The following is a 15290-nucleotide window of genomic DNA, read 5'->3' on the forward strand; positions in this document are numbered from 1 at the left end:
TGTATGTGTGTGTGTGTGTGTGTGTGTGTGTGTGTGTGTGTGTGTGTGTGTACGTACATACGTACGTACGTACACAATCTTTCTCCCCAACCCTTCAGAGCTTTGCTTTTTACTTGCCATGTCAATTTTTATGTTCCTGCCTCTCGTTCAAATCCACCCACATCAATAAGCACAGCCCTCCCTTAGGGAAAAAGGGCTTTTGTGTGTGTGTGTGTGTGTGTGTGTGTGTGTGTGTGTGTGTGTGTGTGTGTGTGTGTGTGTGTGTGTGTGTGTGTGTGTGTGTGTGTGTGTGTGTGTGTGTGTGTGTGTGTGTGTGTGTGTGTGTGTGTGTGAGAGAGAGAGAGAGAGAGAGAGAGAGAGAGAGAGAGAGAGAGAGAGAGAGAGAGAGAGAGAGAGAGAGAGAGAGAGAGAATGTGTAGAAATTGTGGGTTGGGGGCTTGGTTGAGAGGAGATACGCTGTGGCCTAGGTGACCTGAGATGCAAAAGGATAATCGAGTTTGTCATGTTGGGTGTAGTGGGTTTAGGGAGCTGGGCTGAACTCGAACCCCTGTTCCTCCAGCTGTGACCGCATTCTTGGGACCAATGCTGGCAGGCCATTTCCTCTGCTTAGCCAGGAGGCAGGGAGGGCTTAGCATCCTGGCATGCCTTAGTCTTGGCCCCACCATTTCTCTGTTATCCCATTTTGCATCCTCTCGTTCCTCTAAGGAGCTTAGAATACGGTGTGGGATGTTCTTGTTGCTGTCAAGTCGTCAACATGCCTCCGACGTACAGGAATCCTGTGAGTCAGTGATCCCCAAATTGTAAATTCAAGCCCGAGGTTTTTGCTCTCCTGTTTATTCCCACGTAGCCTGTGAGGTTGTGGAAGAAGGCAGGAAGTGAGGTTAACCCACGGCTGAATGGGGATTTCTAAGTCCAAAACACCGTATCCATCCTATCTCATAGGTTCTCTCTGTTTTAAGACCTTGGACATGCAAAGCCACTCTTTTTTTACCCCCCTCATGTTTGAAAGGGATATTCTTCACCATATGTACGCCAGCCTGTATTTCCCGACATCCACTTTTGCTGTTATGGATCATCTCCTAAGCAGCTGCTTGAGCTAAAGAGCCCAAAGAGCATAACTAAATGCATCTGGGAGGGGATTCAATGGGAGACGTTGCGTTAAATCCAGTTGTGCTCATTCGAACACAGGATACCTTACTGTACAGCCGAGACTTGCCTTTGACCTTCTTCTCAACAAGTACCCGGTGGTCTTGATGGTAACAACCTTGCTCCCGTTTTGCTGAGTTAGTGCGATCTTATTTGTCCAGGAGAGACCAAACGAGTTAAGGTGATTGCATCTTTTATTAGATTAACTTCTCACTCGTTCCCCGGAGCAAGCAGGGCAAAAATCACACTCCACAACAAACAGTTTCACTGCACTTCTGGTAAGTACTTCTGTTTAGGTTTATTGCGTGAGTCTGTACACCCTTGTGAATTTGTAGAACTAGTGACTTTATTAGACAAACATCCCCTGACATTTTGCAGATGGGTGGATTTTTCCTCTATTTCCATAAAGTTGCACTACGAAAGAGAGACCAAAGATCAAGTCGGTCTGGAAACTGTTCTTCCAGACAAAAATAAGTTCTTCTCCTTCTAAATGTAGACAATTCTTTATAGACAGCTATGGGCACTTTATATATGAAAAGACAAGATAAAAATCTCTCTATATATATTTGCAGGAGTTGGGGCAAATGTACTCTGCACCTGCTCAAGGGTGCTGTCATCTATTCCAGTGTTTCAAGGTTGCCTCTCTGGCACTGAAGAAAGGTACCCAGATTTAAGTAACAGAACTCAGTTCCGGTTCTGGATAATTAAGCAAAGAAGATAAATGAGAAAGAACTACAAAGTGTGAATTACATCCATTAATGTCTTTTACAACTTTTTTCCTCCTGGCAAGAGCCAAAGCTGCCAATTTTGAAGAGTTAAGTCTGTACTATTTTTGTAAAGAATCCAGTTTTTCTTACACCATTCCTTCTGTTATCTTGGATGCATCTTTGTAACTTTTCCCCTCTGTTGTTTTTCCTGTGTAAAAAGACTTTAGATACCCGAATAGTGAGGAAAGTAGAAAATGAAGGGGATTGCCTAATTGAGAATTCAAGCTCAGCAGATTGATGCACTTTTGCAAAATAAATAAATAAATAAATAAATAAATAAATAAATAAATAAATAAATAAATAAATAAATAAAAGCTTGCAGCTAAGGTTCCCTTTCTTCCCAATTCATTGGGATTTTAAATTTCATGAGCTATAATCAGTTCTATCTCCTGCTATCTTTATCTTTGGGATAGGATTTTAATGGCAGAATTATTTATTTCTGCAGACTTGTCCAAAGTCATATGAAAGGCGATCGTAACTTACAAAGTATTGTAGTTTCTGTAAAAAAAAAAAGGTATTATGGGTGGGGGGAATCAAAAGCTAGACAGGGCTGTAATGTAATAAGATTGTATGAAGTAGTATGTATATCATTCCATCTTCATGATTAATAATTCTATAGGCTAAGTACTTGGGAATAATATGGGTTCTCAGTAAGCATGCACATCATATGAATCTTTGGTGAACTTTGGTGATCAGGTTTTTTTTGCATTTGGTATTTTGCAGTACTTCATCTTACCAGGGTTACTTAACTTAAGGCAGCAATTTGCAACTGAATCCAAGAAGCTAATAAATCTAATAAACTGTTTGCAAATTACATCCTTGCTTTTGTGTATCTATTTTAATCGCCAAGCTTACTCAAGGAGGCCTGAACAATAGGTTTCATTCCTTCGGCAGGCTGGTGTTGTCCTAATGTGCTCCAGCTATTTTATTATTTATTATGTTGTTGAAAGGTTAGCATTCTCTACTGGAAGAAGAAGGAAAAGGTCATTGCTACCATTCATATTCTTTTTTAGTACTTTGAAACTGGCAATGTTAGACCGCTAGATGATGAAAAAATGTGCAGGCTTTCAGTTTGCCTACAGTTTTTGAGAAATGTATGCCTCATAGTAAGCCAAGGAAGCAAATGGGAGAAAGGAGAGGCATTGAAGATTATTTTTTATTGTGCGCAGTAGATGGCACCATTTCCTCTAACAGCCCCTCTACAGCAGAGGGCATGAGGTGTGTGTTGTAGGAGTCAGGGTCATAAACTTGGTGATAGCTTACAGTTTGCTAAGTCACTTATCTCTCTCTCTCTCTTTTTTGCACTTTCTTGATAAGGTAACAAAAATTCACACATGAAAGGCAAAGTTCTTAAAGAACATACAAACACGCAAGAGTAATTTATACGTGATGATCAGATGTGTTGGCTTTGCGCTAGGAAGCTGAAAGTGTCTTCCGAGATTATACTTTCCATGAAGAATGTGCACTTTCTAATGACAGTTGTGCTTCTGCTTGTGGTAAAGTTGAAAAATACTACTGTAAACATTGTACTAAAATAACAAAGAGTAGAGACCACGGTCTATTTCCTAGTTATATCAATACAAGTAACCTACTTGTCTACACACCAGCAAACCTATGCCATGAATCTGTCAGTTCTACTTTGCATTTAAAACCCAGATTTTCATGCTGCAAAACATTGTTCAAACATAGCATGCTAGAGTCTGTGAGCCTTCAACAGTACTGATGCGAGTTCCATTTGTTTTAGCTGAGCTTTATCTGGTGTAACTGAAACCAAGGTTGCACATTCTATGGATTCAACTGACTACTCAGCCTAAAACAGAATCGAGGCAAACAGTATTGAAGAAAGCAAGCTCTTTTATTATTATTATTTTAATGAAATAAGGAGTAGTTGTTCCTTATTAGTAAGGAAGAATCATCCCAGGCAATTGGCTACTTGTAAGAGGAATGTAGAATTTAGTCATCTTTTCCCCTCAATAGTCAGATACTGTAAAGTAAGACCAGATACATTTCTTTCCTATCTGTCTCAGCAACTCAGCTGTACCATTAATGCAGGCTCCTGTGATGCTTCTTACAGCATCCTCTGTATTTTCAGTGACCAGGAAAATTAAAGAAGGAAATAGCTCAACGTAAAGGTTACTTTCTCTGTATTCAGAATGTATAGCGAACAGAGTGCCTGACAAACTGCTACAGAAATGAATAGACAGGGAGAAGAGTAGCACAACGTAGAGCCAACGGACCTTGTCAGGTGTTGACTGATATAAGCAAGAGCTATGATAACTAGAGAAAAAAATTGAGCACCGGCTTGGCTGCAAGTGGGCCTGAGATCTCAATCCTTCAAGAGCAATTTCTTCCTTGCGTATCCAAGCATCTGCCAGAGAAGTCCTCCATCGTGTGGAAGAATGCTTTATGAGGGGATAGCGATGTTGTGCCTTGGTTGTAGAATGTCTTCTCCTTAGAGCAGCATCAATGTTGATTTCATTTTGGTATCAGGGTCAAATGGGAAGGGATCAAGAGCCTTATCTCCACCCCTTCTCCCAGTATGAAAAAAGCAATCTGTACGAGAACCTCTGAGGGAGCAGGGTGAAGAGTCGTCTGGCTGCCCATTTCCTCCCCCCCAGCTGTATTGGTGCCATTCACACTTGTCTGTATTGCTCCATGCACCTCCCCTAGCCATCTGCCACTCTTTCCTTGCTGCTAGATTGAGGAGGGAAAAGAGAGGTCTTCATGAAGTTGGTAGGTTTGGTGCCCCCACTGAGGTTGTTGAGACTGACAGCAGCTTGCACGCTCTTGGCCCGGATGACTCTGGTTCATTTCCTATGATATTAATTTCAAAACACTTCAGCAGCAGGCTTAGGGAAGACCACCGCCCGTGGCCTTGGAGATGTGGTATCAGAACAGACCATTGGCCTGACCTTTACCCAGTCTCACCACCTCTAATTTCCTTTTTGTCTCCCTATCCCAACCCCGTAAGAGCTTCATGCCATCAGGGTTCAATTCATCCACTGCTTGATCCAGGAGGCGAAACAGCCAACACAGACATCTTAATAGACAGAAGCACCATTTATATAAACCAACTCAATGTATGCCATTTAACTTGATTGACATTGTTTATTACGAATGCAGGGTAACAGTTTTAATTAAATAAAACACAAAAATTTACACTGCATGACAAGTGCGTTTCCAAAATAATTTGTTTAATAATAATAATTTAAAAAAGCATAACTGTGTTATGAAAAATTGTAAATTCTCTTTGCTGGCAGTCACAAATACAAAACTTTGGCTTGGTACTGCAACATACCCTCAGGTAGAATTACATGGAAAATGAAGTATAGCTTCATCTAGTATTTAATCACAAGGGAATTTGGAACACACTTTTTCCCCCCACAGAGAATTCTGTCTTCATTCTTTCCCCACGAACCTCATTTATTGAGCCACTCATCACTGGTGAATAGTTTGCATGATTAAGCTTCAGTTTACCTGCATGATAACTACAGCTATGAATAAGTAAAGGTGACATTATTCCATTTTAGGAAGCCATAATTTAAAATATAAGTTGAATTACATATATCTCAACTATTAACAGACCTTGTGATCAATTAATTGGTTGTTTTTATCTTCCAATTTAAAATTTCCCCTCTCACTTGATTGGATGGAAAGATTAATACTAAGATAAGCAATCCAGAGCACTTCAGATCAAACACCCTACAGTATATTCAGAATAACATGAGACGTCTAGTCTTATCTGACAATTTGCTGGAGAGGAAATTATAAAAATGCAGTTCACATTTTGGGAATGTGTATGTGACAGGATTTATTCAAGTGGCACTAAAAGGATTTTGTTCACTGAAACCTACTTCCCATTTACATAGAACTGCCTTTTCTTGAAACATTACACAGAAGAAAGTGGGAGTACTCAAAACTATGGAATGCATGCAGTATGATTCACTACTAAAGCCGAATTTACAGCACTGTTTAACAAAGAGAGAACTGTAAATATATACAACCAAGGCCATGTGAGATCAGCTTGATTTTAACACTTTACAAATAAATTAAAAACAATGCAACATTTACAAACAGCACAGAAAGAACACCCTCTCCTTTGCCCCTTCTAGACTCAAATACAGTATTTTAGAACCAGATAATACGCAGCAGCTCCTTAAGGCATATCACATGGCATCAAAATGGAAGCGATGGGCTTCTTGCCGTTTCTCTCTGTCATCTGCTTTCTGAGAAAAAAAAGAAAAGAAAAAAAAACAACAACAATCCACAAGTGATCATGATGCAAGAATCTTGTGTTTTGACTCCTATGACTATAGAGAAACTCACAGGACGGCTGCATTCTCATGTGATTATGAATGGAAACCTTACTGAAAACCTCGTAACACTGAAATAAGTGCCATTTTAGATAAGCAGTTCGCTCAGAAATGGCCGTTGCAAGAAACTATCATTTCTTTTCAGTATTAATGGCCCGCTACTCTGGGCCCGTCAATTAACGGCTGTTAATCCCGTACCAGGATAATAAAACAGAAACAACCTTTCACATTTCTCATTTTCTCCCTAGCAAAAAACATGCCGGCACCTGGAGGAAAGCTCTGAAGTTGTCACTTCTGGTGAACATGTTCCGTCTCTCTTTTGGAAATACTGTCCCCAATGTTAAGGAGTGGCTGAATTTCTCATTATGGGACACTGCAACAAGCTGGCATCATTACAACCAAGGACAAAGCTATAAGGATAGACGGAATATTTGTGAGTGCTCTTTGGCCTCTCTGGGTGTGTTGCTGATATGTCCATGTTCAGAAGAAAACAAGGAATATATTTCAGTATCTTCCTGGGCTCATGGTGTTTCCCCCTGCAATCTGCTGTTTTTCTGTCCTGGGTCATGGATCCCGGATAAAACTTTCTCCAATCATGGCTGTCCAGGGTGTCTTTGCCCAGCCACAGAACTTAACAACTGCAGTGCCAAGAAGATGTCTGGGGCACGACTCTTATTATCTAAAGGTAGTTTGTGAAATGCCTGTCCTCCCCTCCCCTCCTCCGTATCTGACAAGCTGTTCTTGCTCTCCAAGGGTGCCCTGGGACGTCTTGTCGATTTGATGGTGCCCTTCTGGTTTTCACTGTCAGGCCTTTATCTTTTAGGGAAAGCAGAGCTGCTTCGAGGTGTTATCTTGCTCTGGCTTCTTGGCAGTAACATGCTTCTGCCACTAAGGCTCCGACACCTCTGAGTCTATAAAAAACAGGCTGAGAGGTGTCCCTTTCTATCACCACCCAGTGCCAACGGAATTCATAATATGCTGAGCCATCCCTGCGTCCTTGCATTTTTCCTTTCAAATAACTAATTCTAAGCTTTAAAAAAAAAACAGATCTCTTTATTTCTAACACACAGCTGTCTGATAAGACTCTTTCATTTAACAAAAAAACATGTTGAAAGGCAGATATACCAGGCATGCTGCCATGTGAAACTAATTCAGGATTTGTTTAGCCCAAAGGTGGTTTGTTTGAATGTCTGAATCCAGGCAAGACAGCAACAACGAAACACAGGTCATTTGTTGTAACAAACCACAGTTCGCTACGGTACGTTGCTGGATTATGAATCCTGGTTCTGTTTTAGGGGTGGATCTTCTTTAGGTACAACTCCAAGTGTATTCTTTGCCTGCGCTGCTCCCAAGCCTGGCCACAGATCTCCCATGAGAGTTTCCCACTTTATTTATCCCAATATCCAATAAACAGGAAATGCAGTAACATCTACAAAAGCAACTGAGGTGGGGGTGGGGGTGGGAGGAGGAATAAAGCCTAAAGCCGGCAAAACCGTGTTAAGGGATGTGTTGAACTTGTAGAAGCACAGTTGTGCTAACTTGGTTCAAGACAGGAAGCTAAGCGCCCTTCCCACTCCGATATTTAGTTCCTTTGTTCTCATTTACCTCTTTGGTGTTTGGTATTAACATTTTGCAAGAGTCTGCAATAGCAGCCCAGCTAGTTTTTAAGTGTTTGCAAAGTCTTCATTCAGCTTCGGCATATTATTTCCTGAATGCCAGCAACAAACAACATCAAGTGTAAAAAGCAATAATTTTGACAGCTATGATTACAACTTGGCTAGGCAGGAGCGCTTATTGGCTACCCTGCTGGCTGGCTGTTAGCTGTGAACGGGGAACCAGATGAGAAATCGGGACACACTTTTCTTTTGTGGTATAAAAATAAGCTTCACAAACAGCTTCTGTGGATCAATACATTTCTACAGAGTAAACAGTCACTCGTGATAAAAATGTCACAATTTTGAAGCTTGTCAATAAAACGACAGCCAAGGATTCTTATCTCAAAAGGAAGAAATCTCTTTGTCTTGCAGCTGACTGAAAGTGAAGAACGTGTGGCTGAAATTTCACTCACTGCCTGAGGCATGTAGTCCTTCAACTTTTTCAAGTTCTGCATCAGACTAAGAGAGTTGGCGATACTCTATGGCTTCAGAATACAGAAGGTGGATGCAGTTTCTAAATGCTTCACTACTTTAAAAGATGTACATTGTGGGAAAAAAGTTCTAGTCCAGTTGTACATGTAGGGCTGGATGTGGGGAGAAGGTGACCCCTGCTTGCTGTCTTAATGGATGAGAGAAAAGGCAGATACCAATAAATGAGATCAAATAGGCAAGCCATAACTGTACTAAAGGAAGATGGCATGCAAGTTTCAATTAAGGCCAGAATGGAGGGAGTTATTGATATATGCACAGCCTTGCCAGCTTGCAAAAGTGAGCTCATTTCACTGCAAAACCTTCCGGGCTTTAAAAAGCTCCTTATCTCCAATCACTGATTGGAAATAAGGACAGAACAAGTTCCTTGGGCAAGAGGCAGAGCCTCGGTAAGGCCCAATTCATCTCATGGGCTGGTTTTCCCTCCTGATTTGTACTTCTGAGTGGCATTCCCCTCCAGGTTCAGCACCCAAATATTGCAAAATGTACATGCATAGCTGCCTTGTATCATCAGACCATTGATATCTAAGCCTTTGCTGGATCTTGGAGTGTGTGCATGCGTATCATGCAGCTCTGATTCCTTAAATTATAACCCAAGCTTTCAGGGGTAGGGATGTGGGAACAACATTTTTCAGATGTTGATGAGCTCACTTCGACGACAATCATGGAAGTTGCTGTTCAACAGCAGCTGGAAGCCCATATGTTCTCTATTGCTATGCTAGTATTTTCCTAGTTAGGTACCAGGGCGCCGGGGGGGGGCAGAATCACTTGAGAAAACAACTGAAAACCATCATTTTGGAACCATCATTTTCCAAAACTGAATCTTTAGCAGAAAAAGCAAAACAGAGATTCACAGGTTATTTGAAAACGCTGTAGTGTTTGAACATGTAACCAGCCAAACGTTTCCAACTTGTGATGTTTACCTTTTCTTGCCAATGCAATATGCCAATTATTGCCAGGATGAAAACACAGACACCAATTAGGGCGATAGCTGTTAGCAAGACGATGTTACTCGGGGTCAGGTACAGCTTGGCGCTCCAGCTGTGGGAAAGAAAACCACAGGTAGCAAAATATGGCAGAGAGAGAAAATAATTTTCCACGCATTTGTTTCCAAGAACAAAAAGTTGCATTCTTTAGAAATGCACTGTGCCTATGACATGAGGCATTACAAATAGTGACAGTCTGCTAGGTCGATATCTTTCTCTCTCTCTCTCTCTCTTTTCCACACAACTCTTTATGTTCAGAAATTTACACCGCAGTAAAATTCCATTCAGAGGCCTCAGCAGAGGAATCTTGGTCATATGCACCAAAAAAGGATAAAGGTAATCCACGCCTTCATCTTTAGAAACATCACATTTCAACTTATACAGCTAAGGTGTATGTGGCTATCTCAAAGCTTGGCAAAGTTTTCTGAACGACAGTTTTCAGAATCTCTCATCCAATATAGCCAGCCATGGGATGGCTTACAAGCTGAGAAAACACTTTTGCTTAACAAGGGATGAAGACTGATGACAAGATATTCTGTGAATTATAATGTTTAAAAATAATGTTTCCGAGCTCTTGAGTTTACAACAGGGGGAAGACTGAATGGCAAAGATCTTTCTGTCTTAAATGTGGCTAAAACAGTGCAACTGAATTTGGATTCACAGCAGGGGAACAATATACTTATGATTCCTTTAATTGTCGGTGGGGGACCAAGAGCTAAAAGGTCTGGAAGTGCTACTGTGGTGTGTGTTTAATTGCTTGGCAAATGGCTGTATCGATTATTGGAAGTTCATAAACAGTATGTCGATATATAGCTGCAAAATTGCATCCAGCTCATCATGTGTCATCTGGCTCTTCCCTCAGAACACAGGCAGCTTGATATTGATTTAACTTTACGTGTTTCAGCAAAATGAAGTCCAAGTGCTCCTTTCATAATAAGGAGTTTCAATTCAGGTATGGAGAAAACAACACTGTTATAAGATACTATTCTGCAGACAATTTTAAGTGTCTTTTTTGAACTCTGCTCTCTATTATGTAGTTAAGCCCTTTCTCTCTCTCTTTTAAGTGTGCAAGAGATTTAATTGCAAGTTTGAACAAACCACTGGCTTTTGTAATTCCTTCTTGAGGCTTGTTTGTGGAAAGGAAGAAATTAGGACTTTGGGATAAAAAGACTACTACGGCAGACTCTCTCCCAAAATTGAAACACTAGCCTGTCTTTACCACTTTTTGAAGAACTAAATGCATGATTCAATTCAGTTTTAGGGACTTAGTTTTAGAGTATATTCCACCCACCCCAAATACAAAACCTAATTATTTCCACAGATCAAAATCAGAAAGGGATAAAAATCTGGGACATTTGAAGACAGAGTTACTAAAGTATCTACGTTTGAAATCCTTCCCACAATGTTTTGTTTGATTCACCCGGAGAGTGGACAACATCTATCCCCTTTTATCCTCAGATGAACTCTGAGAGGTATGTTAAGATGAGTAACAGTGGCCTACCATGAGGTCTCAGTGGGTTGGTAAGACAGAGAATGGGAACCCTGGTTTCCCTAACTACAGTGAATGCAGCTAAAAATTCTCCACTACATTGTGTGGGCTCTCCAGCTGCTAAACTGGCTTATTATCAATGCTTCTTTCAAGTTACTTTGAAAAGCAGGAACTGCCTTTCAAGAGTTGAGTACTTTAGTTGCAAAGTAAGTGTTTATATGGTTGTTGTGGGTTTTTCGGGCTCTTTGGCCGTGTTCTGAAGGTCATTCTTCTGAAGAACAACCTTCAGAACACAGCCAAACCTTCAGAACACAGCCAAAGAGCCCGAAAAACCCACAACAACCATTAGATCCCAGCCATGAACGCCTTCGCGAATACATTAAGTGTTTATATGACAAACTGCTCCTGGAACAACTGTTCAGGAACGTCAAGTTGTTCAACCTTCCCACATCCGAGAGCATTAAGACCCTTCAGAGTTGCTGACACTATTTGGGCTACCAATGCACTGACATCGGTTAGCATGATCAGACGTAACAAGCCCAGTATACCTACAAAGATGCACCCACACTATAACTGGGAGCCACTAGTCCTCTTCCTTATGTGTTTTTGTGTGTGTGTCGCAAAGACGAGTGTAATATTTACAAAGAAGGACATTATAACGGCACTCAAAATGAGGCACATGATACATCTTCTCAAACCCCTTGTTATTTCAACATGAAATGATTTTAAAAACAATTCAATTAAAAAAACTATTTTGATGGAACTCTCCCATTTGAAAAGGTAAAACTGAACCAAATCTAAGAATATCCATGGAATCATAGAGGGATACATCACAGAGTTGGAATCAATAACTTTGTAAAGCAGAGATCAGATCTGCAGCTTTCTGAGTTCCTGGTTCATAAATCCCTTGAAGATGATATGATTCCATTTTGGAATAAACAGGTAGCAAAACATGTCTCCTTTTCAGCTCCCAATCACCCTGTGATTGTATTATTTTAAAACAAAAGCGAACTCTTCTTTCATTTTTTGGAGGGCTGCTGGTTTATTTCAAAGGTAAATAAAGTTGCAATCTCTGTAGGGCTTTGTTGAAGAATTATAATAAGGACCTATTGATCATTGAGGTCAGGCTCTGTGATCAATCAGTCTTGAAACAGAGTGCCTACTGAAATCAATGTGTGCTGAATAAGATGCATAAATTTAGGACAGCATTCCTTCAGAAAACACCAAGAGCAAAGTAAGAGATGAATGGCTAAATATTCATCAGCAGGAGGACGTGAGATTACACTAAAATCTCCTAAAATATTAAGGACCAGAATAAATCTGATGCTAATTAAGAACAATACAGAGCTGCTGGATAGCTCAGTGGTTTAGGAGCTAGACGCTGGGAATTCAAATCCTCCACTGGGCCTCCTTGACAGGGGATGGACATGATGACCCACAAGGTCCCTTTCTAGTTCTGCAGTTCTAAGGTTGCTGTTGTTCTATCACAGCTCGTTGTATTACCTTGACCGAATGAGAGTCTATGGTTAGTAGTCTCTTCATAAAGCCCAGAGCACTCTGGGATTACAGAGTGAACAGTGTTTTGGGAGTATTTTCGTATCTGGGTAAATAGCACATTAAGTATAAATGCTGAAAATCTTTGATGGATATCTTGGGAAGGAGAGCAAGAGACATGCTCTTTATCTCCTCCTTTGGGGCCACATAAAATGACAACTTCAGTGTTGACTGCTTAGTGCTGTCCATGGCATTGACTTCAGCATTTCCCCTCCTTGAGGTTGCCATAAGTCACTGGTTACCTACTGTGGGATCTGAACACGGGATCAGGCAGGCCTCTGGTTGGATCCCGGCAGGGTTCTTGGGCCGTTAGCCCTAATCGCTCAGGACTAGAGAACGAACTGTACAGCTTTGTCTGAGCCCCACCAAAACGAGAAAAACACGGTGCTCATACCAAGGTTTCTCTCCTGGGAAATCCGTGTGGTTGTGAACAATCTTTTGCCAGCTACGACTTACAGCCCTAGCTTTGAGAAAGTGAGACCAGGTTTTCATGCAAGCAGCTGGCTTAGCTGGGACCTCTTAAAGTAGCAACAAAAGAACTGAAGTTGTTTCCCAAGGAAATTTGGTCATAAAGAAACTTGTGGGACTTGAAATCCTGATCGGAGTCTTCTTAGCATGAGCACCACGTGGTTGAACAAGACCTCTTCTCTTCCCGATGGATTTAACGCTTGGATCTGAATGGTCTCCGTAATGTTTGAATATTTAAACTGATATGGGTGTTGTAAAGAATATATAGGTACTGTAAAGCAGTGGTCCCCAACCTTGGGCCTCCAGATGTTCTTGGACTTCAACTCCCAGAAATCCTGGCCAGCAGAGGTGGTGGTGAAGACTTCTGGGAGTTGTAGGCCAAGAACATCTGGAGGCCCAAGGTTGAGGACCACTGCTGTAAAGGATTCATATTTAGCCAGTCTGCATGGGTAGTTTTATCTGAATTCCTTCTGTGAGCCTCCACAGCAGGAGACATATTCTTGGAAGCAGCAGGGTCACTGATGTCCCCCTTTTGCCATCAAAGCTAAGGGGAAAACCACCTACTATAGTTATTGGACGGCTTTAGATGGAGCCAATGGGGTCTCAGTGCTCTCCTGGTGACATTTACCATGGGATGTTAGGGCCTCATCAAGGCCCTTCCTCATGTCAAAAATACTTTACAGGGGTGCACGTAAAGGACATAAATATACCTCCCCACCTTTGAGGGGAAGCCGGGATCCTGTTAAGCTGCTCCTGCAGTTGCGCCAGTCCTGAAGGCACCAACGTGTTGCCCACTCTTCCATTTTGAGACTCCTCTGTGGCGGAAGCAGGGCCAGCCCAAGCCGGTGTCCGCCTGCCCCCATTTGTACGAAAACAGGATTGCAGCTCCGGCTCACCACTTCAGCACAGTCGGCTTGCATGAACCTCACTGAAGCAGTGGAATATTGTTGACTCGTAAATTAGTCCTCAGCCCCCAGTTCAAGGATGCTGAGGGTCACGTGGCCCACTACGAAAAAAGCAAGTTTTCATTCTGCCTTCCTGCAAGTTGGGTGACAGGTCATTTTGTCTCAATCGGCTACACGCCTGATGGCAATTACAGGGAATTTGTTCCATTAAGTAAGTTTCTTCTGTTTTAATGTGTACCCTGAGTGGAAGGAAATCAGTTCTGCCAACAGAAGAGTGAATTAGTATTTGCCAGTGGATTCCAGGGCAAATACTTTGGAAGAGGGGGGATGTTTATGCTGTCCTCTTATATATTGTTCTGTGAAAAGGGTGGTGGTGGTGGTGGTGGTGGTGGTGGAGGAAAGACTCCTCAGGAAAGAGAAGAGGTGTTTTCCGCCATCTAATAAATTCTTTTCTCTTTGGAATCTCTGGGATTTTGACCTTCTCTTGTTGCTAAAGAAATAGGTTTCCTGTTTTGTTTTGGGGGAAAAGCTGCTTTCAATCATCATCAACACAATGCTGCAATCTCCTTTCTAATATATATATATTTGTTCACATTGTTTGACTCTCTCTTGGATTCAATAATGTGAGTGTCTCCATGGATCACTGTTCTGATCAGCCTAAAATTCAGGTTTTCTGAAAAGGAAGGCAATACGGGCGAAGATCTATCAGCCCAGAATTTAGTATCCCGAGTGGCTCATGAAATCTTTTGCTTCTTCACCTGTCTCATACTGATCCATGTTAGTGAAGGGTGGATTAAAAAGAAAGTGTCATTTTCCTGGGCATCTGAAGGCAGTGTTACTTGTCATCATTGACCAGGTAAGGGGATATTTACACTCATTTTATACTTCAGGCTTGTTTACAGCCAAACAAACAGTCCTTAATGGAACATGAATAGCAATGTAGCTACACAACTACACTGCACCATTTGGTTAGTAAAATCTGGCACACAGTTTAACTAAAGTTACTCTATGTACTGATCATTAGGATGATAGCTTTGATTTTTCCCTATCTTTACCTGCTTGGAAGACTTTGGAGGAGGGGCACATGATGATTTCATTATATAATCTGCATTTGAACTGCAGTATACAAGTAAACAAAAAGAAAATTACCTATTATGTCAAGGATACATGGCAGCCACAGAAAGAACAAAAAAGGGGAAAGAAGAAGGCCTGAAGCCAATTACTTCTATATAAATGGGCTTTTATGCCACGTGCTCTGCAATGTGCAAGCTGTTCCTCTTGAGCAAACATCTCGCCCCTAATTATAGGGGAATTGAGAAGACCATGGCAACCCTCGCCCTGTGCTGGAAATCTGAACAGAAATCTTTTTGCATTTCACAAGATACAGAGAGCGTATCATTGATTTGACCAAAATTTCTCCTATAGCCGTGGTTCACACACAATTATATTTGCTATTGGATGGACAGAGAGAGAGGAAAAAAACCCTAGTGGACATTTTACTCAGAAACATTTTACGAG

General features: G+C 41.4%; 1 protein-coding gene across 1 annotated transcript in view; it reads right to left on the minus strand.

Annotated features, from left to right (window-relative positions):
- Positions 1–5001: 5001 nt before the first annotated feature.
- Positions 5002–15290, minus strand: part of ITFG1 (integrin alpha FG-GAP repeat containing 1) — a 73857-nt gene continuing 63568 nt past the window's right edge. Inside the window, exons 17-18 of the mRNA XM_020788251.3 lie at positions 9294–9411; positions 5002–6139 (exon numbers count right to left, since the gene is read on the minus strand). Coding sequence (XP_020643910.3) covers positions 6080–6139; positions 9294–9411 — 178 coding nt within the window. The 3' untranslated portion in view covers positions 5002–6079. The remainder of the gene's footprint in view (positions 6140–9293; positions 9412–15290) is intronic.

Source organism: Pogona vitticeps, chromosome 10, assembly GCF_051106095.1.
Source record: "Pogona vitticeps strain Pit_001003342236 chromosome 10, PviZW2.1, whole genome shotgun sequence".
Taxonomy (NCBI): domain Eukaryota; kingdom Metazoa; phylum Chordata; class Lepidosauria; order Squamata; family Agamidae; genus Pogona; species Pogona vitticeps.